The sequence below is a fragment of the Abramis brama genome (assembly GCF_963993115.1).
Source record: "Abramis brama genome assembly, chromosome: 25".
Taxonomy (NCBI): Eukaryota; Metazoa; Chordata; class Actinopteri; order Cypriniformes; family Leuciscidae; genus Abramis; species Abramis brama.
In genome coordinates, this window is record NC_139987.1 from 6,256,057 (window position 1) to 6,279,449 (window position 23,393).

Below are 23,393 nucleotides of genomic sequence, written 5' to 3' on the forward strand. Positions count from 1 at the left end.
GAGAGGTGGAGGGATGCAGGAAAAGGTGAAGATGTAGAGGTGGAGGGATGCAGGAAGAATTGTCGCTGGGACGGCGCAATGACTGCTGCTTATATATGCATGTAATGATGATTGACAGGACTGAACCTACTGCTCCTCCCGAACCTACATTTGGAACTTCATTTATAAAGATGAAGTGTGATAATGTTTATTTTGAAAGCCCTAAAAAAAAAAATTTCTCTCCCAATTTTTCACAAACCCCTTAAAATCGATTCTAGTTTCAAAAATTCTAAATAAGATAAATGATAAACTAAAACTATATAGGCATGTAAAAAGCAAAATAATGATAAAATTAATACAAAGGTTACGCTGCCTGAAATGACAACTGTCTCCATTGGTAATACTATTTAACCCTGATAAAAACGCTCATGCTTGACATCATAACTTTAGGCAAGGCCACGTCTCATGGTTTGTGGTTGGGCCCATAAAATTGTGTGTATTTTTGTGTGCTGCTGCCGGTTCATAATGCAGCTCTGTGACACACGGGCCTGTTACATTGACAGGCGCAGGAGAAACATCCTGATTACCCGCTTCCCTCCGGGCTCACACACGTGAGAGAGAGAGAGAGAGAGAGAGAGAGAGAGAGAGAGAGAGAGAGAGAGAGAGAGAGAGAGAGAGAGGGAGAGAGAGAGAGAGAGAGAGAGAGAGAGAGGACAGGCAGCAAGAGAAAACTGGCCATATGGGGTCTACGGGTGGTTTGGTCCCTATGTGTTAGGGGAGCAGCTCAAAGCAAGTGTGTTTCTGAGGGTTTTGGGCATATGGTGTCATAGAGGGGGGCAAGTACCACAGGAAAACACACATGACTTATCTTTCATCACGGGTTTGGAAAGAGCACATCTCTGCAGATAAATGCCTCGACATTCGCGGCATCCGTATTAGCCAAATAGCATCTCAGCGCTGTGATTTAGTGAGTGCAAAAAGCTGAAATCATAGAAACAGCGGGGGCCTCATTCAAGATTTGAATTCCCACAAAAAGTAGCAAAAAGCATGTTCAGAGAATACATAATGATTGTGGTGGTCAACTTCAAGTGCTGAAATTTTTAACTGTTTAGTTCTGTTGTAATTTCACTGTTTGCGCGTTAATGTGTATGCGAACACATAATAGCTCCTAGTGCCTAGCTGTCTACATAGACAACATTTGATCTAAATCCATGTTTTGGTTTTCCTTCAATAAAATGTCAAAACAACAGTTTTCTGTCTGGTGATGTATGCTGGACTTCTCCAATCATTTAGTCCACTTAAACCCTGTATCATTCCTCCAAATGACTGCAAGTTCACATTCAGATCTGCCTCGAACCAATCAATAGAACCAAGCCCCACCCTTGACTGTTTTAATTTGATAATCCTTTATAGACAAATGTATGTCAGGATACAAAAGGAAGGCTCAATCGCTACTTAAAAGTCAAATTTTAAGGCAACATTATTTGCTAATACGGAAATCCCAGAAAAACTACTGTGCCAAACAATATGATGGTGGACTAGCTGAGTGAGCAATTTTTCATTATTGTTAACTGAATGAAAGCATTATTGAGCAAGTTAAACATAAAAAAATGTAAATATTTTTATCCAATATGTGTGTGTTCTGTATTTTTGATTATTAGAACACCACAACATGTGCTAACCCAAATCAATAGTGTCAAGTCACAACTGAGCAGATTCTGTTCAAATCACCTCAAATCACCTCAATCTCTTGCTGAGAATGAATGACTTCCAAAGGCAAAATAACAACATACAACCCTTTCGAAAAAGATTACTGTTGAATAAATTGACTCACATAAGCGTTAATATTCATGAACTGTCACAATGAGCCATTGCAATCCGGAGACACCTCTGCTTTCTGTTTTTCTAAGAGAACAACCAATTAGGAGCCAGTTTACAGGCTGTGAGGGGTCAAAAGGTCAAGGCATTGATGGATTGTGGGGTCTAAGGACACATCAATATAATCCCATCAAATACCATTACGAATCCAACATCTCTGTCTCTGAAAAGTAGCAGCATTTGTATGTGTGAGCATTAGACTAGTGTAAAAGTGTGAAGCCATGGGCTGTTTTATGTTCAAATAAACCGCACATCCCACAACGCCGCACTGGGCTCGGCCCCAGAGGAGAAAACTGCAGCATGGGTGAGTTGGCAAAGGAATATAAAGACACGTCCAATTGATTAATCAATAAATGTCAGCCGTAGATTAATTACACAGCCTGGAAGGCATACCAGCTGAAATTATGAAGACACCAAATTCAATAAAAGACTTTGGGCAGCACTTCTGGGGAGCATCAGTTAGACAATAAAAGTAAAAGGGCTATGAACACGGATCTACTCATCTGATTGGCAACAGACTCAAAATTAATCTGACGTGTTAAACTCAATCCTGTTGAGTTCATCTCATGGGCTGCTTCCGGATTCACATGAGCGGAACGCTGTGCCATATCAAAGTGAAAGGGCGGTTTGAAAGGTCAATACAAGTGAATTTATGAGTGTAACCTTACAGGCATCTTCCATCACATCCACCATCCATCTCTCAGACCTTCGGAGTGAGAGGTAGAGGGAGAAAAAGATGAGAGAAGTGGCGGAAAAAGCTCAGACAGCCTTTAGGATGCACATGTCAAGCACTGGCAGTGTTTGTGCTTTGAGGAAATGTTAACGGATCATTCTCTGACCTTTGCTGATGTGTGTGTGTGTGTGTGTGTGTAACTATGCAATAAAAAAATCGTGCCATTCTTATATTCTGCTCAAATCCAATTGTCTTGTGTGGTAGCTCACATTAGCTTTTAAATGTGGCCCATATCAAACACTAGTCCAGACATGCAACACTTTCCTACCTGGCACACAAAACACTGATGTAACTTCTCCGGTTCTACTCGCCCCACTTCAAGTGGGATTCAAACAGGCATCGGGATTCTGCGGGATTCGCAGCCTCTACCGTCAGACGCTAGCTCGCCTCTTGAGGCCAAGGGAGTGAGGTTTACCTGCACAGCTCTTTACTAGCTGGCCTCCGTTACACTCACCCCCATAAACCTCATTCTCATCCGGGTCACGGCACCCATGTAACCCCTCCCGTTATACTTGCCTCGCTCCGAGCGGGATTTGACGTTTCCGGCATGAGAGGCGGGTGCGCTAACATGGAACCTAAAAACCATGGCTTCTAGCATCAGCATTCGCCTCTTTACTAGCTGGCCTCGGTTACACTGACACATCCATTAATTTTGAGGGTAAGGGGACAAAAAAAGGATCAAATTCAGTTGCTGAGCTCAAATTCGAATGCCACAGATAAGGGTCTGAATATTTAGGAGAAACTATAGGGGGAAAACTGTCAGTGTGTGAGTTTTATTGATTAAAAAAATAAAGGGAAATTATGTTCAGGTGGAGGAGTCTGGAGTACTCCTCTAAATGTCAAATCACACGAATTACAACCGAACTTTTCACAATGATGACACACTGCAATGCAAGTGGCCAAGATTAGAACTGAAAATGTCAAATGTCATTGATTTCTGTTGTTCACACTATCATCCAAACTCTAGGATAATTAGGCCACATTAAACTGCATGTGTGATCGTAGCCTGTGTGTAAGAGTGTTCCTCAGCACATCTTTTTCAGTGATGACTATCAAGTGAGTAACAACGTGATGCATACACATGCTCATCACTTTCTCTGATCAATACACACACATCAGCCTTCAGAAGGACATCAGGGCAAAGGGAAGCGTAGCTGTCACTGATGTGTCAAAACTGTCCCTACACACACATTATACAAACTCCTATACAAATAGTGATGACCTATTGATGTGCTGACATATCTGATCATTACATTATTTAGAAAAAGAAAAGGGATGTGTGAATGCAAGCTCAATTTCACACACTGTTGTGTTACAAAATGTGTCAGAATGTTAATAAATCCAACACAAATACAAATTTTAATCTCAGCACTGCCAAAAGGGATGCTAGAGCTAGCATTGTCATAAATTGTCTGTTTCTGTGTTCAGTTTTTTCTTTAGATTAACTAATTTGTGGACTTTGTGGACTTAGCGGATTACCCAAATAACTCATTTAGTTCCACAGCACTGAAAATTGAAGGTAAATACCCTAAATCCTGAGGTTTGTTACAAGCTGAAGTAATGCAAAAAACACACATTAAAGCACCATTCACACTGACAGCAACTTTTAGCATTGAAACAATTAAATGTCAATTAGATTTTCCAAGAAAGAGCATCAAAGACCACTGGACAACACACTAAACATTGGCTAAGCATTCACATCTGCATTTGTATACTTGCGTAGAGTATGTTTCAGGCCTAGAGAGAGAAAGAGCACGATAAAAAGGCGAGGTCTGTTTTTATTCCTTGTCACATAAGCACATGTAAATGTAGCCGCTATGGCTTAGGTTATGAAGTGTTTACTGAATGTTAAAATCCATTGCGTATTGAACATACAGACATTCAGTGTGGTCAGCAACCCCTGGGCAAGTAGTCGTATCGTCCCAGTAGGGATCCACATACACACACATTGACAAGAAGATCTGCCTCGTAATGCCGGCTGGCAGGTCACAGAGAGATATCACTGTCATACACACACACACAGACACACACTCCTGCCCTTCTGTCATCTGTCCCTGATAGCACCCAGAATGCGTTTGATGTCGTTTCAACATCATATCTGGTGTTTGCACTGAACGAAAGGATATCGCAACATGCTTCCTTGCATTTCTGCCTCTTTCTCTCTATCTCACCTCAGTGAGACACTCTCTCTGTATATCTCATCGCATTGTTGAGCCTGCAGCAGTCAGCCCTTGAGCTACGCTACGATTGGCTGGAGATGATGTCATCTCTTCCGGAGAGCGCCGCAGCAGAGCGTGCCATTGGCTGGCAGCGTAAACGGTGGCGGAGTGCTGAGATCTCACTTTCATTCATGTGCAGCTGGGGAGGGGCATTTGTTGGCGGGTGGCCCGTGACCTCACAGCTAAGGTTGCATTGTAGCGCTACACTGTTAAACTGTCCCAGCATAATGATACTTCAGACATACACTAGAATGAAGTGCTAATGGGAGTTTATAATGGGAAAGTGTGGAGCCCAGGGCTTTGTTCATGCAGCTCAGGTGTGCACAAACCCACGCGCACACACGCTAATGTCTGCACCAGCAGGCTTAACGGTGTTCACACATTCATTACACACATTTACACGCAGCCACACGGTGACTGGAGCAACCTAATCAGTGCGTCTCTGATGGGGGTTGGGATACGGGGGTGGGGTTGTCCTGGAGCGTGAGGCTGTCACCATGGCGACACTGCAGATGATGCACTCCTCCTGGAGTTGGGGGAGCTGAGTAAAGATGGAGAGTGCTGGGGAGCTCCCTTACACAGATAAACACACACCAGACTGCTTGCGTGTGTGTTTGGTGCCACTTAGTTAACCCAACTGGACATACACTAACCCTTCTCAACATGTGCGAAACCGTACTACACACACACTAGGTATTAGCCAGCAATATCCCTCTGTGATGTCAATGTCTCTGTTCTCTCGCTCTAGTTCTCCACCCTGTACATGATGTCATTGTTTTTCTGTAGTTGCTGCAGAGACATATGAATGTGATTCTTTCCAGGATCTTCCAGATCGTAGAGGAGAAATCCACTCTTTTGGACGTTCAAAAACGTGCAGTTCTCTTCCTCATAATGCTTCTCATAGAGGACCTGCACCAATATGTGCCAGTGAATATAACTAGAGTCCCTGCCTCGCACATTACCAGCAAAACTGGGTTAATTCAATTTAACATACAATGCAAAACTGAAGATTACAAGTCTATAACTAATCCAATCCAGACAACACAACAGTCTAAAGAAGCTTAAAAGATTTCAATTTAGTTATCACCACACTTTGAAATGGAATTGAATTCATTTACAGCAATTAACTGTCTAATCTTTCCTTCTCATCAATTTGTCATTTAGGGTGATTTGGTTGCTGTGTGGTGGGTGGTATCACTTCAATCTCAGACAATAAAATGCATTTTTATGATTGTTCTGTGTTACCAAGCATGGCACAATTCTCTGCTGTCAACGGTTATTCACAGTAGTGTCTCATCTAAAGTGATGGGTGCTATGGTAATGCAATGATGCATACAGGGGCAAGTTGGAGTCCTGATGGAGCGACTATGAGTCCAACAAGTACTCAAATGTCACAGAGATAGGAAACGCATGGTCCCTGCTTGAACTTCTCAAACATATGCTCAAACACAGAAAGATAAACACAAGTCCGGTTTCATGCATGCCTGACACTAATGTCCATGATTTTTCAAATACCATATCAACAGCGTGAATGAATATAACATCAGCTCACACAAAACTATAAATACCAAGGGTTATTTGCACTAAACACTACTCACTGATAAGCCATGATGCCAAGTCACGTACTGGACATATTTTCAACACTAGATAAGGCCATTTACAGAACACCATTTTAGAATAACAAGGCTAAAAAAAAAAGAAGAAGTTCAAAAGGACAAGCTATGTCTTAAACTTCTTTCACTGATCAAGTGTATTCTACATGCATGACTGATTCTACCTGTCTCCGACCCCACTGATAGCCTTGAAGTGGTTCCTTGTCTTGTGACCAAAACAAGTAATGACAAGGCCCCCTTAATGAAGTTTAAAAGAGAGAGCATATTTCTTGTGATGTCTCCTGAAGATCCCTCTCATATACATGCATTATCATGCATTCATCCTTTTATCAGTGAACTGGAAAGGGGCATGCGGCTGTCTACTGACCCTAAGGTCAAACCAGGATAAAGGTCAAGTGGACATACAAAAGAGACCTGACTCCAGCCTACACCACTTCCCAGCCCACTTTCCTTTGGTCCCACCTGCTCAACAAATCCTTTGATGGACTGAAACTTTAGGACATCTCTTTCATGATACTGGCTTTTCTTTCACTTCAGAGGAAATTAATTCCTGGTGGTGTTGATAGTCCACTGTCACTGAAGCATCTGATTGTGGATGCCTAAGACAGAGACACTTCTTGTTCAGTGCTAACAACCAATTGCACTGACCTATTGGATTTGCAATGTGATTGTCTTGGATATTAAACAGTGGAGAGGATGAGTCAAGGAAGGGATAGAAGAGAGACATGGCGAAACCTGCACAGAGATGAGCTAAAAGGGTCTCTTCGGCTCTTTGTGATCTCAACGCTCTCTTAAAGGGACGGAAGCATTAAAGACTTCTGATGGCTAGCCATGAAAAAAACTCCCTCTGATCTCTGTTCAGATAATATAACATATCTCATTATTCCCCCTTCCATTCCACTAACACGTAAATAAAAATTAAATAAAAAAAACAAGCACAAAACCAGCTCATAGTTTCTTAGATATAGTGCACTTATAGGACTCAACCACATCTCATTTCACCACATGGATTTCTTTGCCTACATTTTTCTGTGTATTTAATCATATTTCAAGATAAAGGAGAATATAGTCTTTGCTTAAGCAATCAAATGTCACATCAAATAAACCAGTGTTTCCCAACCCTTGTCCTGGAGTACCACAACCCTGCACATTTTGAATGTTTCCCTAATTAAACACACCTGGTTCATTTCATCAGCTCAAGACCTGAAATGGGTGTTTCAGATAAGAGAGACATAAAATGTGTACTGTTGGGGCTAAACCAGAACCAGGGCTAAAAGCCATTGCTTTAAACCATCCATATCACTAACCTGTCATATTTTGAGGATCACCGGAGGCTAGTTCACATCACAATACATTATTGGATTTTAAAGTTATATTTATAAGTTAAAGTTAGAGTTAAAATTATAAAGTTGATAGGATTTGTTGGATCTATTTGATAATCTTGTTGGTGAGGGGTGTCTAAACCTTATTCTGGAGGACCACCTTCCTTTAGAGTTTAGCTCCAACCCACATTAAACACAGATGAACCAGCCAATCAAGGTCTTCAGGATTTTTACAAACTTACAGATAGGTGTGCTGGAGCAAGTATGTAGGAAGGTGGTCATCCAGGAACAGACAACTTTAGAATGGTTGAATTATTGGCATTTGTTGGGGCAGTGTGATTCACAAACACATCCAACTTTTGCACAGATGGCCTGTGACTAATTTAGCATTTTTGACAACTTCAGCATCTTAATTTGTGTGATAAGCAAAGCAGAACAAACATCATTAGTCTGAGAAGTATACACAATATGAATGAAGACTAATCCAGTCTCTGAGGGACTTCTAGTTCAGCCACATTATCAAAGGGATGAGAAGAAATTGGTACAGAAATAGTTTGGGGGGAGGTATATAAAAATCCTGGCACTCCAAATCCGCGTGGCGTTCATTAGGAGAGAAAACAGCCCTGCGTAATTAGGTTATCCTCACATTCAGTAACAGGGAGATTTACTCTTGAACTTTTCTGTTTAACAGCTGCTAAGCCGCCGCAGCCCTGGGGAAGAGACAGCGGCACCAGAGAGGATTTGGAGAGGATAGAAATGAAAACATAAGAAAAAGACAAGAAAGAAAGAAAGAAAGAGGGGAGAGGGACAGTCATACCCCTGAATGTTTGAATATTAAATTATTGTTTTTTTTTGTAATGGCTGGAAGGGAGAGAGGTTGAGGGGAATCTATGCAACTGAATCACGCACCAGATTAGAGCAACAACCCACCAAAGCAGACAATTACACTAGACTTAATGTGTCTGGAATCTGTGTTAATGGTTAACGGGGTATTCGTTTCAGACCCCCAGTGTGAATGTGGTTCCCGACCCCTGGGGTTAAAACTGGCATCACCACATATGCAAGTGGGGTCGCAGGCGAAAGGACGGTCGAGCTGCCAGCCGGCAGAGAATAGGGGGATTAAGATGAAACAATCAAAGTGCAACTGCAAGAGACAGATGGGGATTTAGGGTTGATGCTGTCCCTGATAAACACGCAGTACCCTAGCCCAATTTAAATTAAGACTGCACCATCTTTACTGGTAATGAGGATGATGCAGGGACACATCTGAGATCACTGGGAGAACTGCACACTAAATCTCTGGATCCAAACTGGGACTCAAACCCAAGTCCAAGGATAAGGCAAGACATTTTTGGACAAATTGCAAGCAAAGTCTTATGGCTGGTTTAGAATTAAGTTTAGATATAAATATAAGGTTAGGGCTTGAATTACTTGGGGCCAAGCTATCCAAAATATCTACCTATACCACTACCCTGAAAATTCCATAAATTGTAAAGCAAAAATTTAACTCAAAGGTACACACAAGGTCAAGAATTCAAATCACAAAGAAACTCTCCACTGTCTGTTTTTCTGCATGTGAAAATCAACTCAGAATGACTATTATCAATCTACAGCTGAGACACCACCATCTCCTCCTGGTGCACTCTGAGCTCAGGTGGCCAATGAGATGAACATATACATCATTTCAGACAGTCTATGGACCTCTTTGGCCCCTACATGGATTTGAGTATTTTCATTTTGTTCTTAGTAAATGCCAAATTGTCATAACTGTGAGGTGTGCTTATACTGTGCGTATATGGCTTGCTCTAAATTTGTGCTGTATACATACTAGCAAAGAGTTTTTCCTGTACAATGTTGAAAACTTAAAAAAAAAAAATCCTCACTCACATTTGTACATATTTGATTATACTGAAAGTATAACATTTATATAGAACATTGTGGTAAGGGTTAAGTAACTGTACCCTTAGGTCTAGAATGTGAAATCTGTAAACTGTCTATAACTTATGCTAAAATGCACTGTAAACATTTTATTTTTATGGACACATTTTTACCATCTGCACCTAGCTGTGCATTTATAGTAAGAAAGTGTCACTCTGGCACTCTGGAGTGCAAAACACTATAATTTCATCACCTTAAATGCCCTCTGTTTAGCTGTTGAAAGCAACAGGAAAAAACAAACAGAGAGGGTGAGAAAAGTAAATGAGGCAAACAAGTATTGTCCTTCTTTTTATAGTGCTTAGTGCACCACCCAAACTCAGAGCCAAAATTGTACTGTTGTTATCCAGTCCAAGTTGGCTGAAATAGAGGACAATTAGACGACACCCATTCCCCTTTCCCAGCCTTCCCACTGAAATCCTATGTTGTTCTGAGATCATGTATCAGACCTCGACAGAGTAACTCAGAGGTTGTTTTTTTTGTATTCTGAGCCTTGCATGAAACAATATATCTTTGCTTTCAGATATAAAAAGCATGACCTCCAGAGCTACTTTGATGCATTCTCCTCTTTCCTGAGCCCCATTACAATCCACTACATAACCGCAGGGTGACAACAGAGCCCTGCCTACCCGCTCATCTAACTGTGCATCATCAGCACTAGTGTTACAGCTGAGCCAAAGTGAGCTGAGCCCAGTCGGCACATCGACTCACATACACACACACACACAGTGCAGTGCAGTGATATCATAGCCCAGGCTGGTGGAATGACACAGTTGTTGGGTTTGCACAATTGTAACGGGCCAAACACATAGCCCTGAGGGGCACCCTTCCCTGCAAGCAGATGCCCTGAACTGAGCAATCAATATGTATGCTTACATACACCACTACACACTGGAAATGTGACATGCATCTTCCTCTACTTCTCATGCAGGAACTCCTCATGGCACATTTAAAGATGATGTAATCCAGATCCACACCTTTTCTCACGCATCACACAGCATATACATGTACATACTCTGTGGCTGCATGCTCACACACACAAGCATTCAGGGGGTGCCCCCCTCTCACCTGCACCTGCATGAAGGAGCCCCTGTAGAAGCAGCAGGCAGCCGCTGACAGGGCACTCCACAGGCTGCATCTCTCCGTCATGGCTCCGGTCCTCCTCTCTTCAGCTCGTCCACCCCTGGAGTCCACTAGAAGCCCTGGGTCATGCCCTGTCTCCTAGCGTTCACCCCGCGCTCAAGCCACTGCCGCAACTGATCAGTGCTATCGCTGTTCCACTGGAGCCAGCGTCATCCCAGATCTGCACCGGCTTCCTCTCTCTCCCTTCTCAATGTCTCGATCTCTCTCTCTCCCTCTCTGACTTTCAATGTATCTCTCCCACTCAGTTCCACTGCCTCTTACTCTCACTCTAGCGCTTGCTATGCTTCACAGCGCTGGCAGGGATTACCTCATCGCTCTTGGATGAAAGCAGCGGGAGGGGGGAGGGACGGAGGGGGAGAGAGAGGGATGTAGAAAGAGAGAGATGCTTGCAGGCACTGAGACCCCACCCACCCCCTCCTCCAGGGCTCCAAACAATGCTGGGGGGAGAGAGACAGAGAGAGAGAGAGAGAGAGAGAGAGAGAGAGAGAGAGAGAGAGAGAGGTATGTGGCGCACGCATTCAGCACCTACTCAAAGGAATTTTCCCTTTTATTCCGGTTTGAAAGACTGCAAAAGAAAAGCAGGAGGGGGGCAGTCAGTCTATAGACACTCACCCTCATGCACATACACTCTTCCACACCCACTGAGTCGCAAAAGCAGAGAAAATAGTTAAATCCAGGCACACATGACTGTTTGTGTACAAGTTAAAAAAATAAATAATACTACAAAAAACGGGAGTGGATGTTGTAAGTCTGGGCATGCAGGATCTATTTAGAATCTGAGTTGTGCTTGGAAATAAAATGATGTTTTCTAGGAACGTAGTAAAAACCTGCTAATGAGCCTCAGTCTTTGAATATTCCCTATTGGATACTACCCACGCACATACTTACTCCAGATAAAATGAGTCTGACTCTGGCACAGCAGTCTAGGGTGGGGCGTTTGGTCCCTAGGGACTATTGTGACATCAAAATGGACGCCTTGCTATGGCAACCAACTGAAAGCTTTGACAGCAGCATCCTTAAAGGAATAGTTCATCCAAAAAAAAGGAAAGACTGTCATTTGCCAAACAGGAATAGGCTGAAAATTAATTAGTTATTCACAAGATAATCGTTCCCTCTGTAATAGCTCTCAAATATTATTTGTGTTTCTATTCAAACTTTATGTATTAAGACTTGGTAGGTTTTACATTGAATGGCAATGGACCAAACATGTAACCAAACATGCCATGTCAAGTTAGAATATGTGCAAATGAGATTAGAGAGCTACAGTGATGGAGGAAGAATATTGGTGAAAAATAACTACAATTTCAGTCTGTTTGTCACATGAAATCCAATTGCTTCAGAAGATGTGGAATACATATACAGTCGAAGTTGAAATGGACTACAATTATAGTGTTTCTTTTTATACTTCAACAGCATCCGCCCCCATTCACTTGCAATGTATGGATAAGAGCAGTCTGGACATTATTCAAAACTTCTCCTTTTGTGTTCCATGGAAGAAAGTAAGTCATACGAGTACGGAATTATGTTAGGGTGAACAAATGATCATTCTTGGGTAAACTATCCCATTAAATCAGGGGAGTCCAATCCTGTTCCTGGAGAGCCAATGTCCTGCAGAGTTTGGTTCCAGCTTGCTGCAACACAATTGCCTGTAAGTTTGTAGTAATACTAAAGACCTTGATTAGCTGGTTCAGATGCGTTTAATTAGGATTTAAATTGTGCAGGATAGTGGCCCTCCAGGAGCAGGATGACACACCTGCTGGACACGCAATATGTCTGTAAGGATTACATCAGTATTTTGAGTCTATAAATTTGGTTCTATAACAAGCTTACTAAGCAATGGTGCTTACAGTATCAACTAGGGAAGTCACACAATGAAAAAACAAAAGATATAATTAGACGAAACCCACTCTGCAAAGAAATCTCACTGATGCTATTGTGCATTTGCAGATAATCTACTCAGAACATGTTAATTTCATGTTGAACGCTCATCAGCCTAAGACAAAAGGAGAATGAATGTCAAGTTGAAGCGCTTAAAGTGTAAAAGATAGCGGTGTAATCCATTGTGTGGGTTAAATATGTTATGGTGTGTGTTTGTCTCATGAGATCATGCAATGAAAAAAGGATTTCATGCTATTTCCACAGATATGATGAGGAGTCTCACATGACACACACATGGTGACAAACATATGGCAACCACAGACAGATTTTTGTGAGAGATGAAATTACTGCCTAAATTGACTTTTTGCAGCTTGATTTCCCAGTGGCTTTGTGGTATCAGAGCATTGCTGTACTTATTTGAGTGTCCTGACCAGAACAGCACAGCAATAACTGCTCAACCAATGGTGTGAGATTGGGACGGGACTACCTATTTGTTTAACCAATGGCAGATGGAGGGAAATGTTTGAAAACAGTCATTATTCTTCCAATTCCATCCCATTGAAACCATGACCTTGGCCTACAGCAGTATTTGAGATAAAAGAACAGATAACCTCTGAAACTCTAAAAGAGAAATAAATCTGAAAAGCAGCATTTAGCTAAATTTTATTTAATCTCATTGCTATAGGAGAAACAATTGTGATAATAAAGAGAACTCGATTTTTCTTGCCTTCCTCTCTGTCCCAGATCTCTACTTTCTGAGCTCCCTCTCTAATTCTTGTTTTCGGTATCACGCTGTTGTGTGTATCCATGCTGATCATGGATTTTTTCTTCACAACCCCTCCTCAATCTTTCATTCAATCTCTCTCTCAGTTAAATATTAATTACACAGTGAGTGTCCTGGAGGCAGGGTGCAGTGGTACAATGGAGAGGAGCTAGACTCTGTGAGCGAACTGATAATGAGGACGTGGAGGGGGTTTGTCTCTCCCTCCATCTGCCTACAGGGCCCGAACGCCTCACCTCCCCCTTCCCATTAACATTAATGAGCTCGGCCCCCTTGGAATTCTGGGTATTGTAGTTGCCATGCAATGGCTCCTGCCCAAGTCGGCACTGCTTTTGCTGATCAAGCAGTTTGATCATTTGGTTTGATCTGTAGCAGTAATAGAAGACCATGAGAAGCATGTTAGTGTGTGAGGTCTAGTCAATTTACAGTATAATCAATGCAGAGCTGTGTATAGTGATTTGATTTAAATGGAATAACTGGCTGTCCTATGTATTTCCATGCTGAAAAAAAGGAGGGAGTGGAAAAAAAGGGATATCACAACCTCCATCTTTCACCAGCTGTGTTTACATCACTTTGTCTTTCTCAATTCATTGCCTGTCTTTCTTTACTTACTGTTCACCTCTCCATGTCTCGTTCTTCTTATGCATCACTATTACTATTGCCATTTTTAAAACCCCTAACCATGAGAGCACAAATCATGCAGCTTGTTGAGGAGATGGTGCTGTTACTTGATCTTTGCCTGGTGCACAATAAAAACACACAAAACACATTGAAAGAAGGACCTGAGACATAACTTGCATCCCAAATATCACAGAGAACAGGGATTGGCCTCTTTTGCCCAGTAAAAAAAGACATCTAGAGCAACCACCTAGCAATGCCTAAGCAATCTCCCATCCCATAGCATTTCCATGGAACATCACCACAATTGCTATCCTTACTACTTGTTGTGTCCAAATTAACTATTTTTAAAGTCCCCATGAAATAAAGAAAAAATGTTTTGGCTTTTAGTGTGAATACGTTAGCCTTAAGGTTATCTATAAGATAGTGTGCTCCAAAACAATGACAAAATTCGCATTTAGAAGATATAAGCATTCAAAACGTAGTCTCTCACTTCCGCCAATATGGATAAATGATTTTGATGACATCACTCTGCACTTCAGCTTCTCATCAGATTTTCTGTCCAATCAAATGCTCTCTAGAATCTGAAGCGTCCCGCCCCATACACTATAAATAAACGCTGAAACTGCAGCTGAAATCGGTCACTTGTTCACACTATTACTATTTTCAACATGGTAAATAGTGAATAGTCCACAGTGCACTATATAGGGTTTATAAACTAAACGCTATTGGCTATTTTAGGGGAGGAGCTGTTGGATATGTCCTGCCCTGTCTTCCTGTTTCAGTGGAAATGACGTCAACACATCGAATAATGCTGCGCATTTCAAAGCACTTCAGTGGGCCTTTAAGTACAAATATCAGTTCATGTAACAAAAATGACCCATATGATTTGGTGGACATAGTACAATGGCAATACCATGCTACTTGATACTAGCTATGATTTTTTGTTTTTGGACAAGTATCAAAGTAAAATCATGGTATTACTTTGGGAGTACCATATAAACACAGTGGTACAAACTACTGTAGTGCTGTTATGAGATCAGCTTTGGTATCGTTCAGTAGAATTTTCAGTGATACAATTATTGAGAGGAAACTGCAAATTGGTGTTAGCGGCAAGCAGAAAGGTTAGGAGTTCAATCCTAAGGTGCTGGGAAAGGTGTGAGATCTAGGAACAGCCGAGATAATGAGATGGCAGCGCAGCAGAAAATAAACATCGCGTATCAACGGCTGAAAGAAGGAACGCAATCGCGAACACCTCAAGTGTCTGGGCCTCTGGGAACGCTCTGTTCTGGAGCGAAGACCAGTTGTTTATCTCTGTTTCCAGTTGAAAGAGCTGTTTTTTTGCCATTACAGTGAACATTCAGGGCAGAGACTCATTTTAACTCAGACACCATTAAACTTTCATATTGTGGTGGAGAAGAGAGGCATCCAAGAAATGGAGGGAAAGGCTGCTGTGCATCCAATCAAACTAGTACAAATCTACAGCAGATTCATCTGTCACTTGGTAGAAACTAGTCAAATTTGACGCATACCAACATGGATAGGTTGTCTAATAAAAAACATGAATAAAACTATAGAAGGTAAAAAAATAAAAAATAAATGCTAGACCTAGGCAGTTTCTAGTAATTATGGTTAAAGGATGGAAAGGATTTTAAGGATGTTTTGTTGCTTTTGTACAATAAACAGTTATGGTCCTATTGTGTTGCCACTTGGCTGTAACCAGGGTTTGGAAATGAGAATGGTCTGGGGTGGGGTGTTAAGAAAATATAATAAAATATACAATAAAACCTACAAATGCACTAATGTAATTTGACTCTTTTCAGACGGTTCTTTTTAGTGAACCAAAATCACACTGCATGACCAGTGTTGTCAAAATCCCAAACAAATGGCTCCTATGATCAGATTATTTTTTTTAAAAAGCAAGAAGTTTTATTATGTTATGTAAGGCTTTCACGACTTAAAGGTACACTATGTAACTTTTTTTGTTAAAAAATAACAACATTTAAATAATCAATCAATAGATCAATAGATCAATACATCATCAATTTTTCTTCCAAAATGTATTTTTGTCTTACCCTGATTTGTCTAAGCCTATTGTAACTGTTTATATTTTAGAGCTGTCGGCTGGTTTTCGTAGGAAACTGTGTAAATGCGTCACTCGTCTATGCGTGTCTCGTCATATCCGTAAATAAAGAAAAGTTGCTCAGGCTACTTTGACGCGTGTATAGTGTGGGAATGGCAGAGGTTGTAACAACGAGTAAGAAAGGTTGACATGAAGTAGCTAAATCTCCAACCTCCAGGGAATCACACGTTTTAAACAAACGGCGAATAGAGGAGAGTCTGCTGGCAAAAAGAGAACGTGACAGAGCTCGTGATAAAACAAGAACCAACATTGGATTGGCTTTCTTGGATATCGAAAACTGAGGGATTGTTTGAAATGTTGTCAAAGCAACATGGAGATGGTGTTTTTATTACTCAACAGATGAGTAAGGTATTTTATTGAACAGATAACTTGCCATATGTAGCTCTCGAACAGAGTTGATTGTAAATCATTATCTATTGTGAAGGGTCATTTCATCCGCACAGTCACGCAGAGCCAAAGCACAACCAAAACAATGTTCTTCTGCAAAATGCATGCAGTTTTGTTTTTGCATTGTGTACCTTTTAATCATTATAGTTAATGACTGGTTGTTTATAAGACATTGTGTAAAGACAAACATTATCTTTCCAGATTGTTTTTAAATAATGAAATTCAAATGAATACACGATGAAATATGTTACATGCTACATTTGCCAGCAAACTTCAGAGGTCAGCATTTTCCCAAACGTTTCATCCTCAAAAGTACTAAAAGAATTAAGGAATCAGACCTCACAATTCCCATCCGTGACTGTGTGCATGTGTCATAGACAAAGAGGAAGTTTCAGTATTTGTGTGCACATATTTTATACAGTGTGTGTGTAAATGAGAATGTGCGTTTTGAAGGCATGAGGGTCATGTGGGCCTGGCCACACCTAACCTTCCCTTACACAGAGCTTCAGGAGATGAAGAGCAGTTTACAGCTCCATCTAGAGGCAGCAGAGTTCACTACACAGCAATTAAATGCAGAATCTAATATCTTAATGACTGTAAATAAGGGCAGGCACAGGAAGGACATTAATTTGCACCAAATCAGCACATTCCAAAAGTACTCATTAGATGAATTTCTTATTACATCTCCAAATGGTGCATTTAGTTAATTAATACAGGGATTTTGCCTAATTAAGCATGAAATAGCCATATTCAGCAAGTTGTCAGGAGGAAGCCTCAAAGAACAGACAGATTGAAGTAATGGATAGATATATTAACAGAATTCTTTCCAGCTCCTTCTTATTAAGGATGAGAGATGTGCCTAGTTTAAATACACTTTACCAAGTGACTTCTTGCTAAGAGAAAGAAAGAAAGCCTTACTTCCACATATTCTCCTTGGTTGTCTGTGGTGTCCAGCTGTCTGTGAAAAGAAAAATTATTCATATTATATATTACGCAATATAGTTAACTGTAAGCTAGTCATATTTGTAAAATAAACCTCCAAAATAAAACACCAAAGCAAAGCTGACTGCAGATTATCCCACTTTATGCACAGATACTTACATTGCAAACTAGCTAAATAAATTGACATGAAAAATGAAAAATATTGAAAGCCACCTTCAAGGTCAAACTTAGGGAATTTAAGGAGAGAATTACACTTGTAATGAGACTGATGTCATCAAAAAGCACTTTTTCTACTCTTCCTGTTTCGTTTGTTTTCATGTCAGAAGATGCTTAGTAAAACTCAATGAGGAACTTGATCTTTTTTTAACATCTAAGGAAGTGAAAAGGGTGTTCCTTCACGTTCCTCCTTCTGCACGCCACATCAATGACACGATGAAATGAGGTTGAACTAAAAACAGGAATTGCAGAGACAGAGCATTTGACCACAGTAATTAGAATATTCCTTTATTAAAATGACATATGACAGAATCATTCTTTTACTTTTTTTTTACAGACAAATCTGTCTTTTCGGACCAATTAAAATACATTGAAAATGAGCAGAATCATTTCAGATCTTTTCAGGTTTCAGGTTGTGTGGAATATTTAGAATGAAAGAGGAATATATTACTGATTTGTTCATTTTTATATTATCAATTTAAAAAAAAAAAATCAATTAAACAGCCTATACACATTATATAAAAAATATATCAAAATAGATATGGTGTAATTTATTTTCTTGTTGAATGTTCAAAAGTTTCAGAAATTGACTTTAATAAACCCTGAGGAATTTTCATTGGTGTAAAAGTGTGATAACTAGCCCCAGTTTGTCCTACATGTACATGACAGAAAGAGTTTTTGGTAAAGAGGAAAATACTACAAAAAAAAAAAAAAAACTACCACAAAATTTGAATGAGAGAACGTCTCGGTTACGACTGTAACCCTGGTTCACTGAAGAGGGAACGAGACGCTGCGTCGAGATGCTGTGGGAAAGCCTCTGCGAGATTGTCCAGTGGCGTGACGGAATGTTATGTGAGGTCATCAACCAGGAAACTATAAAGCATACCTGGAACAAACAGTCACTAGCTTCTGATAGGCTGAAGCAAGTCGCTCACAGGCATGCAGGGAGTATGGCAGGGCGACGCAGGGAACCAGGGTTACAGTCATAACCCAAGACGTTCCCTTTTAGCCGAGGTCAAGGTCAAAAACCTCACTAATGTGTGCGGCAAGGCAACATCCCGCCACATCACAAACATATCGGAGGGAACTCCTGATGATAACGTTTAAGTAGCAGCCATACTCCTAGTCTCCTGGTCACAGTTCCACGAAGGAAACGTTTCTAGAGGGTGTATCCCCAAGGATACACCACTTAAAGGGACGTGGTAAGCAGCTAAGGCCTCCATGTACACCTTTAGTGTGGAGGGGGATAGACCTGCGGAGAACCGTTCCTGCAGGAACTCCAGCACTGCAACCACTGGGCAGATAACTGGGTCCAGCTGGTGCTCTCCACACCAGGAAGTGAAAAATATCCACTTCAAGATGTAGAGTTTCCTCATGGAGAGAGCTCTGGAGTGGAGGATGGTCTCAACAACCTCAGTTGAGAGACCTGAACTCATGAGCTGGGCACCCTCAGAGGCCAAGCCCAAACTTTCCAAAATTGACACTTATAATCCCGTAATCTACATACTGCCTCGGCAAACGCGAGATCCAAGCCAAAGAAGTTTAAAAGAGAAGTTTAACAGAGAAAGAGAAGTTTATTGACTTTCTTCCCTTGAGAAGAAAGCCAACAGGACTCTCGATAGTGCATATGTTACACGTCAGGAATTTATGAATGAACACTTTCAGCCCCCTTTTACTAGAGCTGACCGTGCATGCTCCACTCCCAAAGAAACAACACATACTGTAAATCGCATGTCCCCACTCGTAATAAGCGAGGGCAGGGACGAACACACGATCCAAAAAGCTGTTTGCTCGCCATTATACTCCTGTCTAGATATATAATATGCTTGTGGAAAAACAACAATAAATAGACAGAGACAGTTTCACACAGAGCGCTTGCTGAAGACACAGAAGCTAGTGACTGTTTGTTCCAGGTGTGCTTTATAGTTTCCTGGTCGATGACGTTCCGTCACGCCATTGGACTGATTTCATAAGTGCTTCATGACGCAATCACGCAGAGGCTTTCTCACAGCGTCTCGACGCAGCTCGAGTTCATTTGAAAGGGAAACAAACTTATGGGAAGAGTGATAAATCTGCAACAGCAAATTCACTGTCAAATCATGGCTGGAAAAGTGGGAAAAGTGGGAAAAGTTTCATAAATGCAGAAGTGTGTGGAAGCCACTGCCAAACACACTGAAAAGACATTGAATTAATGCTCAGTCAATCAAAGAAGTGAAATAAGTGTGTGTTAAACAGAAGTTTCAACGCTATCTCACGACCAAGATTTTATGAGGTGACCTCTTGAATTTAGACTATGCATATGATCTTCGTTTAGTGAAAGATGATCTTTTGTACTGTTTTATCAGTGGTTGTCCTGGTAAAGTGATGCTGGTGAAGCTCTTGAATGGCGAAGCTCTTAAAAACATTGCATACAAACACAGGAAGACTCTTAACACAATGTTTCCTGAAGACATTTCTCACATCCTCCAGCTGTGCTGGCTGACCTCACATCATTATTCTCTTTCACAAATGACAGGGAAAATATCTTGCTCGCAAACAACAAACCAGGTGTCGTTCAAAAAGAGCTATGACCAAGTACAATCTAATTATAATAAACCAGGGTGCAATGCTTTTGTAGCATACAGTTTGACTGTATTAAAACGCCTCCCCAAGACAAGGTACCATAATAATACTGTGTTATTATTATTATTTTATTTTTTTGCCATATAATGTCTCAAAGTAACAAAACATTATCATTTGATATTATTTTTTCAAGTTCACTATTTACAAAATACTTCTATCATATATAAAGCTAAAAATAACATGCAATTTAGCCACTACTGTCATTATAATTAAAAAAGTAAAATAAATTAAATGAAATCACTGAAAGATTATGAAAAGCATTATGTTTTTTTTGTAGAGGCAGTATCATTTTAGAGGAAACTACAATTACCATGTTGAATTTTTGACATTTACTCTGTGACACACACAACATACTGACAATGATAAACTCACCTTAGATTCTTGTGCAACTTCATACTCAAACACTTGCAAATGAAAAGACAACGACAACACCAAAAACGTTTTCTTAAAAAAAAGACCCAAAGGGGTGTTTCCTAATTTAAAATTGTAAATTAAATGTCTCAGTCTGTTCCCAGACTACAGTCTGTCACCTTGTGCAAGCTGAGAAGAATGAACAGCCACTTTCGTTTGAATCCCTGTTCATCCTGTTGCTCTCTGCTGCCCTCTAATGAGAATTTATCAGGGTCACTGTTGAAACACTGGGTGCTTCTCAATAATTAATTGATGCTTCCTCATTTCCTCGCTCCTCCGTCCTCCAGCCCGTGACCTGTAAACCGATCGAAGTCAGCCATCTTGAAGGACATCTCGATTCTCTAACTGCACCGCGAGGAACGAGGAGTGAGGAAGCTTCCAGAGTAACCATGAGTGAGGATGCACGGGTGTATTTATGCTTTACCTTTGCGGTTTAAATAAAGCCATACATCCCACATATTTCGACAGGGCATCTTATTATTTTTATTTATGAATTTCTTGAATAACCAAAATTTAACAACATAAGGGCAGATCATTTGAGCACAGCTGATGACACTATGTTGGACCCTATGGAAATCAATGGGGTCTATCAGCTGTTTGGTTACCCATATTCTTTAGAAATTTTGTGTTCAGCAGAAGAAAGAAATTCATACAGGTTTGGAACTACATGAGGGTGAGTAAAATATATTTTTATTTTTTGGTGAACTATCCCTAATATTCTGGCATTTTGTTATCACCATACAAAAAAAAAGTAACCCAAAGGTTTCCAGTGGCGTTTAGGACGGGCCCTTGAGATAAACTGTCTTAGACTGCATGTCCAAACGCACAGAGCAGATCTTGGAAAATCACGGTAATGTTTTTTCTCAGCCTCTATCTCATGAGATCATCTCAAGTGTGACATCAATCCTGATGTACATGTACAATGAGCCAGAACCGCTTTCACAAAGGAACGAGAGCAAATATTGTCTCACACTGTCACGGTATGTGGTCAGACACGAGGATTACTCTCGTCTGACATTACAGTGCAGCTTCCTGATTGATCTGTGAAGAGTTGAAGGAATGAATGAAGCATTTATATAGCACTTTATTATCTACTATTGTACACCCAACGCGCTTTACAAATGTGGATGATTCGACGGCAGCTTTGACTGTCGAGAAGAAAAGTGCGCAACATGGGCGTATATCGGCCGCAAAGGGGGTGACCCTCTGACACCTAAAATGACAAATGGGACAACCTACAATCTTTTTCTTTGTCATCGTAAGTCCACAAGACCGAGAGTCTACATTAAGTGTGCCATTTGGGACAGGGATAGTATTCGAGATGCTATTGCGTGAACAGGATATTTCGACACTCAAATTCTCGAATCATTCTCAAAACTGGACATGGAGTGTCTATTGAGAGTGGCATTCTCCAAAAATTGGATTTTACCAACGTTATCAAGGACTTTTCAGCTAGAAAAACAAAGAAGAAAAGTTTCTTAAGTTATGTTGTTCGAATTTATTCATACACAAGCATGATTTGAAAAGTCGTACTGTAACACTGTAGCCCAGGTTTATCTCAATGTGTCCCTGTCTACACCCTTACCTTACCTTCACTACATATTGGATTTAATCCAGTATGTCATCGCGATACAGGCTGCAGCAAAGACATCTTGGAGCTGGAAGCAATATTCACAGAATGGGGTATTTTGTTTAAGGCGAGTTTACGCCAAAGATTTACGAACAGAAACTTGTACTTGCAAAAGAAAATGGTCTGTAACATTCTAACACTGTTTCTACACCGGTGCATCCTTGGACACTTCAAAGCGAATACTCCAGACCCATTTGTTCTGTTGGGAGAGCAAACGCGCATTAAAGGGGTAGTTGATAATGATTTCACTTTTCTAACTTTAGTTAGTGTGTAATGTTGCTGTTTGAGCATAAACAACATCTGCAAAGTTACAATGCTCAAAGTTCAAAGCAAAGGGAGATATTTGCTTTTAAAGAAATCGTTTTTTAAGAACTACAACAAACGGCTGGTAGAGACTACAGGACATTCCTCCCGGGTTAGTGACATCATCAACCCTAAGATTTACATAAACCGCCCCTGGGAACGTGATTTATAGATTATCAAGACAGAATATGCTAATCAATGACTGGAAGATAACTACCCATCAGCTACATAAATTCATCAACTAACCATTCAGAAATGTCCTGTTGCATTCTACATGTTGTCACTTCTTCTTGAGTCTCTCCATCATTGTCTGACTCTGGTTTGAACATAAAAAGCTAAAAGTTTTTGAAATTTTCAGTGCATGTCTGTGTGAGGTAAAAGGACACAAGCTGTTGAAGCTCCGCCCACTGTGCCGGGAGCAGCAGCTCATTTGTATTTGAAGAAACAGACACAAAACTGTGCGTTTTTGCTCACCCTCAAATAGTGACAACTGTAACATGCTATATAAAAATATCTGTGGGGTATTTTGAGCTAAAACTTCACATATTCACTCTGGGGACATCAAAGACATATTTTACATCTTGTGAAAAGGGCATTATACCACCCCTTTAACTGTCGGTGACTTGCCACGCGTCCGGTG

The 23,393-nt window shown here is 40.7% G+C and overlaps 1 protein-coding gene across 2 annotated transcripts in view; it reads right to left on the reverse strand.

The window, feature by feature from the left end:
• Positions 1 to 23,393, reverse strand: part of sh2d3ca (SH2 domain containing 3Ca) — a 63,295-nt gene that overhangs the window by 26,469 nt on the left and 13,433 nt on the right. For both annotated transcript variants that reach the window (XM_084103769.1, XM_084103770.1), the window contains exon 3: positions 17,548 to 17,587. In XM_084103769.1, coding sequence (XP_083959895.1) covers positions 17,548 to 17,587 — 40 coding nt within the window. The remainder of the gene's footprint in view (positions 1 to 17,547; positions 17,588 to 23,393) is intronic.